We start from the raw sequence: 15,699 nt of genomic DNA, 5'->3' as shown, positions 1-15,699 counted from the left end.
AGTCTGATCAATAACCACAATTGTTGGGGCATGCCGCCAATGGCTCAGACTCTCTAGCTAGGTTATAATTATCCACATAACACTATAAACTCTGGAGATTGGTCAGTGACATGTAACACAAAGTCAAGCTTCAACACTACTGAGAACCAGTGTAGAGATTGGAAATATCCAATGCAGGGTTTAACGTATGTAGGCTTTAGCAGTGTCCGACTAAAGACATCAGACTTCTCTTGCTATGTCATGATTGGTGAAAGACCTATTTTACACAATTAAATGTAACAGGGGAGGACTACTACACAGTGGGAAACGTAGTGGAGAAACCTTTACTTTTAATGTACAAAAAAGAGCGGTAGTTATAGTTGTGGTGCGAGTCCTCTTAATTTCAAAGTTTATTCATAAAGTGATCATCTTGATAATGGACATGACCTACATAACAGAGAAATAAATGAAGCAACGAGAGAAATACAAGATGGTCAAAGTATCCAGAGTAATAAAAACAATATCCACATCTCTGTTTTGAATTTCAGCGGTAGGAAAAATTGAAAAGTCAGTAACTTACTTTACTGCAAAAAAGCTGAAGGTACATCTGTGGCCTCCAATCCCACTAGGCTTTATTCAGCCAATTTGAACATACACAGCGCCCTCAACATAATTTTTGATTGAAAGCGACATTCCCCAGAAGAGAGGTATGCACGGTCATGTGCTTTGAAAATAATCTCCTCACTCGCCAGAAAATGTTGACCTCATATTTACCATGAGAAAGAGTTATACATGGTACCAGTATCTGCAAAATACACAAACTGCATCACATTCCAGCCTTGAAAGTGCAGATACAGTAATAAAGTGATTATATATTTACATATGTACATGTCTCCGGAAAACTAATTATGCAGTATGCAGAAAAAAACTTAACTATTCTATTTAGGAGAACTGAATGACTACACATATTGAAGAAATCTTTGTTTCTTTGAAAAGTGTGAAATTCGGCGTGACTTCTATTTGTACGGGTCCGAAATACCAAGTGAAACTTTGCACAACCATTCCCATCAAAATCCATGTCTGGAATTACTTCAAAATAGTTCTAGTGTAATTTAAATACCACATATTCAATTCAATTACTTGATTATCCACAATAAATGAAGAAATTTGCCTTCAGGCTCATCATATACAAATTAAAATAGTACAACTAGCAAAAGCATTCTATAAAAAGGGACGCTATTACACATTGAAATGCTTAAAAACACACACAAGGTAGCGACATAGATACAAAAATTGAAACAGACGGAAACAACAAAGGACCAACTGGAGGTTTAAAACAACTACATCGAGTTTGAGTTTAAAATTGAAACTGCTGATAGAAAAAATGACTTTTTGAAGAGGTTTTCTTTGCACGAGGAACCCGAAAACGTCTCCCTGACGGGAGTTTCTGGAAGTAACCATGAAGAGGGTGATCAGAATCATTGACAATATTCTGCGCTTTCCTTTTCACTGCCAGCTGGTAAAGGTTTACAAGGGAATTTTGACGACAGCCAATAATTTTTTCTGCCATCCTCACAATACGAGAAAGCTTACTTCTGTTTCTGACAGTCAAATTTCCATACCACAAAATGATATTATAGATTAAAACACTCTCAATGAGGGATCTGTACACCATTGTGAAGATATTTTGACTCACATTGAACGATTTGAGATTCCTGAGAAGGTATAATCTTTGTTGGACTTTTTCGCTATATAGTCAGTATTTTAGTATTATAGAAACTTTTCTAAAAACTTCTGACATACCAATAGCACACGACATTCAGAGAATCCTTTTCTCATATGGCAGCGATTTGTAACAGATAATATTCATTTCATCGTGACCCGAAGAAAATTTTACATTGTATATTGATTCATAAATAAATAAAGAAACATACCTGTGCTTTATTGACAAAAAGCCAATATGTGACATGAACAAATTATGAAAACATAGCACTTTGGAAAGTTGAAAATGTTTCTTTCAGTGTCTTTTAGCACAAATAAAACAAGTTGCTCCTTTTGATGTCACCTGCCAGATAAACTAGCATCTAGAATCCTTTGATATACATTGAAAGTCTTTATATATAAAAAATCTTCAGAAAACTGTGTTTGTTCGAATATTCTCTCAGTTCAATGAAATTGTAAAGACATTATAATCAAACACCAAAGATACTGACAGTGTTAAACTCTTGGTCGTACTCTTTTAACAAACACAAGGTAACCAATTTGTATCGCTATCTTTAAAAAATTAGCATATATATATGTACACGGTATGTGTGTATGAGTATGTATACAGTAATTACACAGTGATATCTTGTGGTCAACGAAGAGAAACAAACAAAAAATACAAAAAACACCGGAAAAAAACGTTTTTTGTCGATGTACAGTAGATATTACAATACTTTCTACCAAAATAACTGAAATAACTGAACAATGAAAAAAAAAAAAAAAAGATTTCACAAAGTTTGTATATCTAGAGAAAGTATCCGTATGAATTGTTACAATAGAAAAGTGGTTATATTAGGTATTAGAATGTTCGACTGTGTGGTTTTCTTTTCTTGAATTTTTCCAGTAAAAAACTGAAACCCGTTCAAATAAACTATTGCAATATAATTTTGTCGAAAATAAAATATTTTTATCAGACGATTGCCTGCAAATTCTCCTCTATAAATGAATAAGTTTCGTGACAGTCTTGATTAAATACACCTTGACGTTTATAGTAAGATGAAACAAAGGCAGTGCAAAGGAAAGAAATAAAATTCACTGTCATCATCATTGTCTGGAATGTCAAATATAACAAAACATAATCATTCTTTCCTGATGCATAAATTTTAAAGTATTGTAGACACTTCGAACGGATAAGAGGTTGTTAGTGAGTAGTTCGATGCCTTGTGTTCTCTGTATCTCATACAGTTTCTGCCTGGCTTCATAGAGCACACTTAAATGCCATGCAAGCTTTTTGCTGGGAACATAGCCTGTATGATTTGAGTGTGTAGTCTTGTACGTATTGAGACTGTCGGTACTGAATACTGTCAACACTGTACTAATACACTGGAATCAATCTCCTTGTAATGTAACTTAAACACGATTGGAACTAATTTGGGATAATTGGATAGTGAAGTAGGGTCGTTTTAACCTACAATTGTAAGCTCATCTACTTTTCTTTTTAAGTTACGCACTCTTTTTTACGAGTACTTTGTAATATGGCAACATTTCAGCTATATTACACCTAACATTTTTGAGAAATTTGAAAAGTATGAACATCCAATTATCCAAAATAAGTTCCAATCGTGTTCTTGATTTTACACACAGCCTTTACAAACATGACAAATAACTAACAAATATATTTTTTTGCCGTCCTTAACAAAAGTCGTCAGTTTATCCACGACAGCCTGATCTCGATCCCTGCTACTATCTAGACGGTGCTGTTAATATAACTCCATAACCAGGATATGTGACATTAGAAATGCAGCTGTAATAGCTTTTCAAAGTGTCAAACCTCACGTATTAGCTTGCCACTGACTCGACCCGGTGACTCTCCGAGATGCCGAACTGAAACCCCATAGTCTTGAAAACAGGTGAACGGAGTTCAAAATTTTGTATTTGATTGTTGTTCGTTGAGCTTTATGTTGTGGTTTTCCATACCGGTCCACTGTGATTTCAAAGATGTTATCATCATCGCCGGACGCAAATGTTATCTTCAGATCTCTTCCAAAAATTCGTATCCTCATGTTCTTTAAGACCTGTGCAACAACAGAGTGCGAAGTATTAAGTGAGACATATACGACCACTCTATGCATGCAGAACGATTAAACGATTATCGACTATGCACATATATGTGCTCCCGTACGTTGGAACTTGTCTAGCATTATATTATGATGTAAAGGATTCACGAGGACAACGGTCGCCCGACGCAAAGGGTAGATCTATGTGTGGCGTCAAATATCCGAGTCTGGTGAGGACGCCTGGAAACGATAAATTTTAGGCCACGGGAGTTCCTTACGATATTTTTGCGTACACGAAATACTGTTGTTTTCGACGTAGATGTACAACATAATATACATACACACGTAGCGACATACATACATACATACATACATACTTACATACATACATACATACATACATACATACATACATACATACATACATACATACATACAATTGCTTTACCTTTTCTCCGAAATCGTCCTTGAGATTTGCAATCAGACCTGTGCAGTAGTAAAGACAATCTTTATCGACTGATACCATACGGTGTGAGTACGTGTCGAGAATCTCGTCGACATCTCTCTTTGTCAAACACTTGCAACGATGAAAGATCTCATCCGGTACTTCATCGTCATCTACAACAACGCAAATAGGAACGTGATATAGTATAGTTTATCATTGTGAGTGTTGTCATCAATCAGTTGTCTGTGCAGCACTATTGTCAAAAGTTCTGCTGTGCCTGGACAATTTATTGACTTGCATAGGTTCTCCTACAGCCATTCGATCCTCGCTGTTTTAAGTGATCATATTGGGATTGATAAAAACGAAAACAAACAAACAAACAATCAGGTCGCATCAAACCTCCCGAACAGGCAAAACATAAATATACAAAAAAACAAAAAAAAAACAAACAAAAAAAACAAACAAAACAAAACAAAAAAGTGTTGGTGCATCACGTCGACTTTGAGTCTGCAGCTCTTTGCTATATGAATGAAATAGTTTCAGCTTAGCACCGATGACGTCTTTGCAAATTTTCTTAGCCACATGAAGACTTACCAAAGTTCGTCATGGTACATATTGGTTTGTCTTCGTCGTTGAGGGCGATTTCGAACTCCTTGGTTCCTGATCCTGATATGAAGGTGACGGTGATGCGGTGACCGTAAACGGTTATCTTGGCATCACACCAGACCTGTGGACATTTGAAGAAATACATGTTTCTTGAAAATAAGTGTCGACCTTAAAGTGTATGTCCCGCATAAATTCAAAGTTAATTTTGCTTAAAATGAGCCATGCTATATGATTTTGCCACCCTACTTTATCAAATAAATGCATCACCCAATGAAACGACGCGGTTAAATATTATTAAAATGCAATATGTTGTGCGACTTTGAAGTTAGCTGCCATTCGGGTCGTTTCGGTATTCGCGGGCATTGCCACCGGAAATGACGTAACTAATAGAATGTACGAGTGAGTGTGTTCACCTCGGCATAGCGAATGCTTACCGCTGTGGCTTCAACATGGTGAGAAGTTACGCCTTTGTTGGCTGAAGTAACTGCAGCCATTGTCAGTTTATTGCATTTTAGGATGATGTATTAGCCGCATTTGACAAAATTACAAGAAAGGGTCGGAAAAGAGGCATTCAGACAAGCGTTTTCTGCGGTGCACATTTTCGAGTGCCGTGACTTAGAATAAACACGGTTCGGAAGCCAGATGTACGGTAAGATAGACTTTAATTACTGGAGTTACTACATCGATTATGTAATCGCAATGCCGTACTAGTACGACCATTGTCACCAGAAAGCTTCGCATGTATCATCATCAACTGTGGACAAGTGCGAGAACAGCAGCAAGACTGCGACAGCACTATAGGGAAAAAGTGCGTGACTAGAGCGAGAAACTGACGCTTTCTCACAATCAGTGAGAATCTGTTCTTTTTCTCACCGCTGTCGGTGAGAAAATTTTAATCTCCACTGGAGATTGGTGAGAAATGCACTCCTTGGCGAGAATCAAGTGTGAGAACAAATTCTCACCGGTGAGAATGGAAATTCTCACTAAGTACAGCGAGAATTGAAATTCACTGGCGAGAATCATCAAGACTCGCCGTTCATTGGCGAGAATCATAAAGACTCTGAACGGCAAATCTTGATGATTCTCGCCAGTGAATTTCAATTCTCGCTGTACTTAATAAGAATTTCCATTCTCACCGGTGAGAATTTGTTCTCACACTTGATTCTCGCCAAGGAGTGCATTTCTCACCAATCTCCAGTGGAGATTAAAATTTTCTCACCGACAGCGGTGAGAATAAGAACAGATTCTCACCAATTGCGAGAAAGCGTCAGTTTCTCGCTCTAGTCACGCACTTTTTCCCTATAGTGCAGGTTGCCCAAAACATGTCAAGGATGCGGGGGCCGCGGAGAAGTATGGCCGTGTTTACATCCCCAAGACTGATCGCCGATTCAGATGCTTTACGAAAGTGACTGTAAATAAATAAATGAATACAAGTACTAGATCCCATGCATGTGTGACTCTATAATTAATAACGTTAGGAAATATCTAATTTATATTCCTAAAAAGTTTACGTAGTGATTGACTGACTCTTTGCGAGACTGAACGATAGGTTGTGTATATACAGTCGCGACGCAGCTCCGCGAGAACAATAGAATCCATTTGCCGTTCGTGGGGGGTCTGCATACATTAAATTCAAATATATGGCGGCCATTTTCGCACTCAACATGTCCTCGTTTGTCGTGGAATTTTTCACCTTAAATGATTTCATTTCGTGTTCTAAATCAACACAGTCCGAAAACAGAACATTATAAATAACTACATTGGTCAAATCAATGGTTACCTCATCAAGAACCCCCCAAAATCGGCAGGCATGGGAGACAACTCGCGATCGTATCGATGCGATATAATCTATTCATCGACCGTAAAAAGCAGCAAAACGTTTGTGTCCAGAGTCGAAAATGCACTGAACCCATGACAGATTATGTTTTGACCAAATAATCCACTTCCTTACCGCATTCTTTTTCTAGGACGGCTATGCCAATTCGTCAAAACAGTTCCCGCACTCAGTTCACCTACCGATGCAGCCTAGAAGCGCCCTCAATGATCACAAGATCAAATCTTACCTTACTTCGGATTTGTGCTGAACAAACTCAGATGAAGGTCGCACACTATTTTTGAAATCGTGCTGCTTTATGATCTGCTTTATGATCTGAATCTAACAATTACAAGATTTTTTCACCTTTGTGGCTCATAAAAAAGACAATATTAAGCATGGACGTGGCAACACAGCTGAACACGGCGGGTGTACCACATGTCAACGAAATACGAGTTTTATCAGCGAAAATAACAAACATCGGGATATCCTTTGGCGAGTAGGTGCGAAATAAGGTCCGAACCCGGTCTGGCAAGAAAATTTTGGAATTTAGGGGCCTAAAGAGGAACAATCGCCGATATGGAAAACGGAGCGCTGGCTGCTAAATCAACTGTCGCCAACATCTCCGTCCACACGCCCTGCAGCTCTATGGGTGAAACCAGTCACCGTACAGGCAGAGTTTACTGCAAAATTTTACAAGTCTTATGGATGTACCGGTTCCATATTCCACAATTTCGTAGCACAAGGATGATAAAAGACATTTCTGTTAATGGTTAGGTAAATCGCTGTCTAGGACGGTTTTGCCAATTTCGAAAAGAATCGGTACGTAACGAGTAGCTGGAAATCAACGTATTACATTCGTAGACATATAAAATAGGTCGATGTCGTATGTACATATATCATGCAATCGTCCACACAAAGGCAACGTCTTCCTTTAATACACACTGCCTGAATTAGACAGACAGATTAACAGATGTTCGAGAATGCCAACGATTCCTAACTCATACCACTTATATGATCGTACAGCTCAATCCGCCATGAGCAATCCTGGCAACCTGCGCAGAAAAAGTGCGCAGTTCAAATTAACCGCCAAATCGCGGAGCTGCGTCGCGACTAATACAGCACGGCGCTGCCAGTAACAGTGACACAACGTGTAGCAAAGAAGTTATACTGTTGACGAAGCAGTCGCGTTGTCGTCATCTGTTCCCTTCTGCTCGACTAAGTCTCCCCTAAAATATTTAGCTTCTTTGAGAATTTCGCAGTCATGAAACAATGAACACTGTGCTTTATATCGCTGACACTTAATCAAGAAAAAAAACTGCGGAAGCGTAGCTGATCACTCCGTCCATAGACCCTAAAAACGGATGCTCCGTCACAGAAATGGCCGGCTGAGCCGCCCGGCCTCGGGTGCCAGTGTGCCCGATATTTACATCATGTCAATTTTAATGTATCTCTTCCCGAGAATTTGGCTAGACATGTCTTTACGGTCACATATTTTTAAAAGTGCCAATGTTCATGTGAGGTTTTATAACGCCAAACTGAAGATTTTGCGGCGAGAATACTACCTTTGGTGTTTATGCCAACATGACCCTCAGCCTGTTCCACTTCCAGCTGTTGAATGATAGGAAAGATGTGTGTTATGAACGGTGGACAATTTTCAACTTGATCTCTACTACATTTATCTACAAGCGTCATGGTGTAATTCAAATTTTTATATACAGATTTTGAACGAGGCAATTTGTGTTGAGAAGTAATAATAAGGTGGGATGGCAACTCCAGACTTATATTTATATTTTGTTAGCTTGCGGTTGTGTGTACGCGTATACGGTAGTGCACTGGTGTGTTTGACTGTGGTCACGGTGGGCTTGTCACTGACGCGACGGTCAACAAGAGTTCCGCTCTTGTTCTCGTTTAAGTTAAGGTTCCGACTGTTAAAATTTGCAGGCCTGTAAATTCTGAACAGCTTTGTCATATCTTCTGTGACGATGATATTCTCAGTTGCACTGCTTTCACTCATGAAATTATCACTATCTCCATAGTCAATGCACGAAGTCACCATCACCCATTCTATTAGTGACGTCACAGCTACTTACGCCAAAACGGGGCGAGCTCGGCAATTTCCGGAAAATGTCGCCATGATGGAAATCGAAAGGTGCAACTTTTCCCGTGTTTTCGTCGAAATAACATAATACAACCGTCTAAAAACCGCTCAAATAAGCTTCAGTTTGTGTGTAAATGTTTGTTTTATTAATACCAATTTCATTGACAACCAGAACTATAGTATATGCCCAAAGTCAAACGAAAAAGTCTCAAAATGTGGCAGGACTCACCCTTTAACAAAGGGTTAGCGGCTCTCGTTGACAAACTCTTTTAGTATCACACGGTTCATACATGAGCAAATTACACTCCTGCAATTCTCAAGTTTATTCTGTCATTATTTGATAATTAAAACTCATTTAAAGACAATGAATGGTCACAATCACATTCTTTCTTCACACAAATCCTAGCTGATACAGATAAGACGGAAATGTCCACATTATGGTCAATGAGAGAAACATAAACAAGAGCTATATACTTGGAATTCTTACCCTTTGGTTTCTTTGGAGTAACCTGTTGCAAAAGAGAGTAGCCGAACGGTCACACTTGTCGAGCCCTCTACTTTTGTATAAATCTTCGATGCATTCTTTGATGTGTCTTGATGTGATTCTCGGTGTGCATGTGTACAACCGAACACCTTTAGAATGAAGCAAAAATATTTGAATATTCTTGATTATACCAATACTGTATGTATAAACGTTCGTAGCATTTACTGCGTCATATGAAAGGTACAAATTTTATTCATTTTACCTCGATAGAATTATTCCAAAACAGTTCCGATCAGGCCAAATAAAGGTCAAACAACAAACGTTCACTCGTCAAGAGATCCGAAATCGGAGAGTGAAGTATAAACTGGCAGAATGTCATTTCGAAAGTAAGAAATATTTGTCATAACATCGACGTTGACAAGAAACTACACACTCTAACGTTGGTGGCGCTAGACGGATAGTCAGGCAAACGCTCAACTTACCAACTTCCTTCACTGCACTAGAGGATTTATCAATCTTGTTCACGAGGGAGTGACACCCAACTTGAACTAGAAGAGCTTGAAGGAGAAGCGTGTCATGATTTGTAATCTTCCCGTGCGAGTACAAACACAAAAATAGATCTCCACTACAAGAACACCTGTCTAACTGTTCTGACGGCATGTCAACCTCTTCGTCCGCTTGTATCAGTCTTCTTAGCGAGTAGTATGCATCTGGAAAATGAGACCCGTGATACATGCACATAGAAAATACATGTATTGAGTAAATGAAGCTTTCACTTTTCTGTTTTTGTGGAAATCAAAAAATATTTTCCGACGCAAAGTTAAAATAGAGATAGCGGCCGTTTAAATTTCAAATGTTTGGTGATGTAGTAGATACTTTGTTTTCCTGTACAACAATCTGTAAAGTTATTCTGGATTTTAATCTTGATTTCGAAAGATAATGTTGACAGTTTTTTTTGAAGATAGTTTGAATACAGTCAGAAAAAAAGTTAATTTTTTTCAATTTCAAGGAGCGTACTACCTTTCTGTAGTTTGCGTTTCAAAATACATGTTCTGCTTGTAATCCCAATAAAAAAACTCTGTGAAATGTTGGATTTTAATGAAATTTACTCTACCTGAACTTATCTTTGGCACAAGCTTCGACACGATATCAATAAATGAAAGGAAGTCTTCTACTTCCCAGAGTTCTGTTTCACCAGTCCCTATCAGCAAATCGGCAATCTGTCCACGATCCCCTATGGTTGTTATATAAACATATTAAATGCGTCATTATATATTTCAGGTCTCATCGTCGTCGACGTTGTCGTTGTCGTTGTCACCACCACCACCACCTCCGTCACTATCATCATCATCATCATCATCATCATCATCATCATCATCATCATTGTCATCATCATTGTCATCGTCGTTGTCGTCGAGATTGGTATTATAAACAGACTCGACAAAATCTTACTTTTCTCTGTGCCGAATTTCAGTTGCTTCTTCGCCACGTTTGCATTACCACTTTTGATCAATGCTTGATAGAGAAGCTCCGTGTTTGTGTCTGTTATCCAACCATCCATGTACAGGAATAACATCAAAATTTTAGCCTGGTCAATGCTAGCCAGATATCGACCCAACCTTGGCATTACATTGGCACAAGCCGATTTGAATTTCTTGAATGAAGCTTCAAGAAATCAAAAGGATTCGAATGAATCATCTTGTAAGATCATCATTTTATAGGATACTTCAACGACACATACATTCTTAGATTGGCATGTAAACTGAAAATATTTGATTTTGACCCAATTACCTTCCGATGCCTTATGTATTTGAATATCCCCTCCTTTGAATGCACAGAAAATTATGACCCATCATATACAAGTCTGTGCAAAGGGTCCTCAGGCTCCGATGATGATGATGTTGTTGTTTTTATTATTGTTGTTGTTGTTGTTGATAGTATTTGCAGAAAAGAACAAAGTATGCGCTGCGAAATTCAATACAGCCTAACTATACATATGCGTTGCAGCCTAAACTATGCGTTGCAAATTCAATACAGCCTAACTATACATGTGCGTTGCAAATTCAATACAGCCTAACTATACATGTGCGTTGTTGCCTAACTATACATGTGCGTTGCAAATTCAATACAGCCTAGCTCCGATGATGATGATGTTGTTGTTTTTATTATTGTTGTTGTTGTTGTTGATAGTATTTGCAGAAAAGAACAAAGTATGCGCTGCGAAATTCAATACAGCCTAACTATACATATGCGTTGCAGCCTAAACTATGCGTTGCAAATTCAATACAGCCTAACTATACATGTGCGTTGCAAATTCAATACAGCCTAACTATACATGTGCGTTGTTGCCTAACTATACATGTGCGTTGCAAATTCAATACAGCCTAGCTCCGATGATGATGATGTTGTTGTTTTTATTATTGTTGTTGTTGTTGTTGATAGTATTTGCAGAAAAGAACAAAGTATGCGCTGCGAAATTCAATACAGCCTAACTATACATGTGCGTTGCAGTCTAAACTATGCGTTGCAAATTCAATACAGCCTAACTATACATGTGCGTTGCAAATTCAATACAGCCTAACTATACATGTGCGTTGTTGCCTAACTATACATGTGCGTTGCAAATTCAATACAGCCTATTAGGCTGTATTGAATTTGCAACGCACATGTATAGTTAGGCAACAACGCACATGTATAGTTAGGCTGTATTGAATTTGCAACGCACATGTATAGTTAGGCTGTATTGAATTTGCAACGCATAGTTTAGGCTGCAACGCACATGTATAGTTAGGCTGTATTGAATTTCGCAGCGCATACTTTGTTCTTTTCTGCAAATACTATCAACAACAACAACAACAATAATAAAAACAACAACATCATCATCATCGGAGCCTGAGGACCCTTTGGGCTGTGTACATGTTCATCAACTGCTTCCAGGGTTTGGTACATATTCTACGGAATTCATTACTTGTTCACACTTACATTTAGATAGCTTTCCAGCGATAGTCAATATCATGTCGATGAACATCCATGTGTACTGTTTGTCTTCTATATTCGGGGTTTCTGTAAATTACCAAAGTTCGGATAAATGTAAAACAGTGAGCAAGGATAATATTTTACAAAATTACACAAAAATGTCAAATTAAGAGTCTTTTAAAGTGGTTAAAGACAGAAAGAAATGGGCACATCGCTACGTGGCCTTGCTTTGTATTATTTACCAACAGACTAAGAAGTACAAACGGTACACCTGTGTCAATCACTTCTATAGCTAAGTACATTTGAATACTGAAGAACATACCAGGGCGAGGGGGAACCAAATCAGGCATCGGTGTCTGCGGCACGTCTTCAAATGTTTCGGAGTCTGACGATGAGTCGGCGTTGTAGGTAGTATCTGTTTGCAAAACAATAATTTATTGTGTTTAGAATGAATGGACTGAACACTATGAGCAATGTTAACCTCACAGAACAAACGCTCTATCGCACATCATGAAGATTCAAAAAAAATTAGGAGAAATCAAACACATTTGCCGATATTCGTTCTAACTTGGTGACCTTATATTTCATTCCGAAAGCTCTAGTCCCTAATTACTTCTCCATCACATGCCGTACAGCTCATTACTGAATTGAATTTAAAATATAACAAAATTACCAACAGATGAGTTTAACTGTAAAACGTCATCAGCTAAATCCACTCTTCCAGATTCTTCTAGGATCTTTACAAGGAACTGTGTGTTACATTTCGATATCACTCCACTAAACCGTAACTCCAGCAAAAGTTGCGATGGGTTGACAAAGGTTTGCAATTTTCTTTCGCCAATTCTTTCCATACACAGTATCTTCATCTTTTCGAATTCACCTGTATATAAAATGGGTCGTTGAGGGCGGTAGATATAATAGAAAATCACGCATGTGTATGTACGGCGCCTATCTGGGTGACAAAATGTGCTTATCTGACAAAACTCGTTTTAGCAATACCCTGGGGAGTCACTTTAGCCAGCGCACTTAATGCGCGTGGTACATATCGCTTCGCTCTTCGTACCGATGTTGTGTACACGGAGTGTGCCAATTTAACGTTAATACGAAGTCTTCTACACGAAGGATTTTGTTTCTGTAAACTACTCTCAAATTGTTGACATGTAATTAATTCTTTTTTATTGTGGTTGTTCTTCCATCGGCCGGGCTCGCGCTCGCTCACTGTACTGTAGTCGAGACCTAAACCATGAAGATAACTCCGTATTGCAACATGTAGGTGCTTTTTTTCTCATCCACTTGCATGTTTATTGAGTATAATTTATGTACTTAAATGGCAAAATTAGCGATCGAGGAAGGTGATGAAAAACAAAAACAAAGAAGTATTCTGCTTGCCATTGTGGCGATTTTGATACTCCCGCCATTGCATCGCTTACCGTGAGAGCAGACGACCTCATGTGACCTCGTGCCCTCTCCTCTACCCCTTAAGACAGCCTCTATGTGTTGATCGATGTATACAGTGATTGATTGAGGTGCTCGGCGATTTTATGCAATCAATGAAATTAACTGTATTTTTTAACGATTATATGGTTATTTTGTGATGTTTGTGATTTTAAAATGCTCTAATTAAGATTTCGTTTGTGTGTTTTAACAGACAAAATACCGTGTGAGGGATTACTTTCCACAAATGAGTAAGGCTACAAGCAGTAATTAGTTGTTTTTGTCAGATAAGCACGTTTTGTCAGATAAGCGCCGTACATGTGTACATCAATGGGCACAAGACCACTAATTCATTTCCCATAGGCCACCACAGTAGCGTTGAGCTCGATTTTCCTATTTTAAAACATTCAGCGGCACGAATCCTCTTAACAGGTGTTAGGTCAATGTCAGCTTAACTACTGATTAATTTTTCGTGTGGGCAAGCAAGTCCACGGAAATTTTGAGATAGCGATGAAAATAGCGCCCTCAGTGGTGTTTTTGACAAATTTCAGGCTTATTGTTATGATTTCTATTAGCCCTAGAACTCCTCATATTACCACCAAATGCTTCAGCCATTATTCACAACAGTCTGCATTTTGATTCAGGCAGAAAAATATCTTTACAAAAGTTAAAGTTCAAACTGAACAAGCATCCATGCAGATATCAAAACTTCAAGGTTTGCACTATTTTTCTTCCGAACTATCAACCCGGAAGTGAATTAGTGATCTTGTGCCAATGGCTGTCACACTTGTATATTTGTTTACATTGAGTAACACTATTGTTGCTATCCTACACAGTTACTGAGAACATACGGAGACGATGCTGACATAAAATGAAGTGTAATTATACTGGATCTTACCATTTTGTATTCGGTCAGATAAACGGACGATTAATCTTGAAAAACTATCAATTTCCTGGTTACCACTTGCCGCCATGTCGATTTCACTTATGTCAAAAAAAAAAAATTGTGTGTTTCCTGTAACATGCTCTTCAGAAATAGGGTAGGTAGGTAGGAAAAAAATTTTTTTTTGGTAATTTTTTTTTTCTCTGCAAAAAAGAAAATGTGAAAATTTTAATACCCTTCGAAAGGGTCAAGGCATCGTCATTGTCAACACAAAAGATTACATACACGAATGCAAAAGACAATTACGCAACACTCAGTATTATACACAACTAGACGACACAGAACAAACAGTAAACAAAGTACACGAACTATTAAACAAAATGTACGAGAACAAACACATCGACCATGATACTTATAAGTATCTCGATCCAAAAAACATAAAAATCCGTACCCCGCATTTGTACTTATTGCCTAAAATTCACAAACCGCCGCCTGAAAACTCAACGTTTGCAGGGAGACCAATATTTAGTGGCTGCTCCAGTCCCACTAACAGAATTTCAGAATTCCTGGATTACTTCATAAAACCACTGGTCCAGCAACAACCGTCAAATATTATTTTGATTATTAATTCTTTATTTCGGACAATGAGCATGTCCATATATATAAATGGTTACAGGATTGGGAAAAAAGAATGATACAAAAAAGGTTACATCAAGAAATATTCATTTATGGGTTAGACCATGAAGACATATTTCTGAACAAAGATTAGAAGACTGAATTTTTCCATCTTTCCCTCAAGTCAGAAGTGAAGTACACAACATCATACACCTTACGTATAATTAAGTTCTCACTCATAGAGACCCTTTTCATCAAACTATTGATTTGCTTTCTAAGCAAAGCATCAAAAGTGTCAATATAAAAGACACAACAAACTTCATACAAGAAATAGAAAACACAAATTTCCCCCAACATGCATTTCTTGTAACACTCGACGTGGTGTCGATGGACACAAACACAAACGAAGCGATTCGGCTAGTCAGGGAAACATTAAACTCACAAACCTCGCTTCAAACAAATTACGGCATCAAAAACCACCCACGGAAGACTTAATAGAAATGCTTTCACTAATTCTAAAACACAACAGTTTTGAATTTAACAAGCAATATTTCCGCCAAACCCGCGGCTGCAGCATGGGATCGAATGCCTCGCCAGAGATA

At 38.2% G+C, this 15,699-nt stretch overlaps 1 protein-coding gene across 1 annotated transcript; it reads right to left on the bottom strand.

Moving 5' to 3' along the window:
- Window positions 1–368: 368 nt before the first annotated feature.
- Window positions 369–14,588, bottom strand: LOC139133833 (uncharacterized). Its single transcript, XM_070700598.1, has 11 exons — window positions 14,498–14,588; window positions 12,839–13,045; window positions 12,488–12,580; window positions 12,172–12,252; window positions 10,642–10,854; window positions 10,304–10,423; window positions 9,672–9,899; window positions 9,193–9,338; window positions 4,780–4,912; window positions 4,189–4,358; window positions 369–3,758 (listed from the first exon to the last, which is right to left on the bottom strand). Exons 1-11 carry the CDS (start codon window positions 14,571–14,573, stop codon window positions 3,516–3,518), a joined length of 1,710 nt encoding a protein of 569 aa, XP_070556699.1. The 5' UTR covers window positions 14,574–14,588; the 3' UTR covers window positions 369–3,515.
- Between the last annotated feature and the right edge of the window lie 1,111 nt (window positions 14,589–15,699).

The sequence above is a fragment of the Ptychodera flava genome, chromosome 5 (assembly GCF_041260155.1).
Source record: "Ptychodera flava strain L36383 chromosome 5, AS_Pfla_20210202, whole genome shotgun sequence".
NCBI classification, from domain to species: Eukaryota; Metazoa; Hemichordata; class Enteropneusta; family Ptychoderidae; genus Ptychodera; species Ptychodera flava.
Note: the sequence above shows the minus strand (reverse complement) of the source record. Positions and strands in the feature narration are given on the sequence as shown.

Excerpts from the sequence above, each read along its gene's own strand:
- LOC139133833 (XM_070700598.1), bottom strand. The coding sequence starts at position 14,573 with ATGGCGGCAAGTGGTAACCAGGAAATTGATAGTTTTTCAAGATTAATC. Across the intron at positions 13,046-14,497 it reads ATCTGACCGAATACAAAATG|GTGAATTCGAAAAGATGAAG; the intron begins GTAAGATCCAGT and ends TTTTATATACAG. Across the intron at positions 10,855-12,171 it reads CGCTGGAAAGCTATCTAAAT|CTTCATTCAAGAAATTCAAA; the intron begins GTAAGTGTGAAC and ends GATTTCTTGAAG.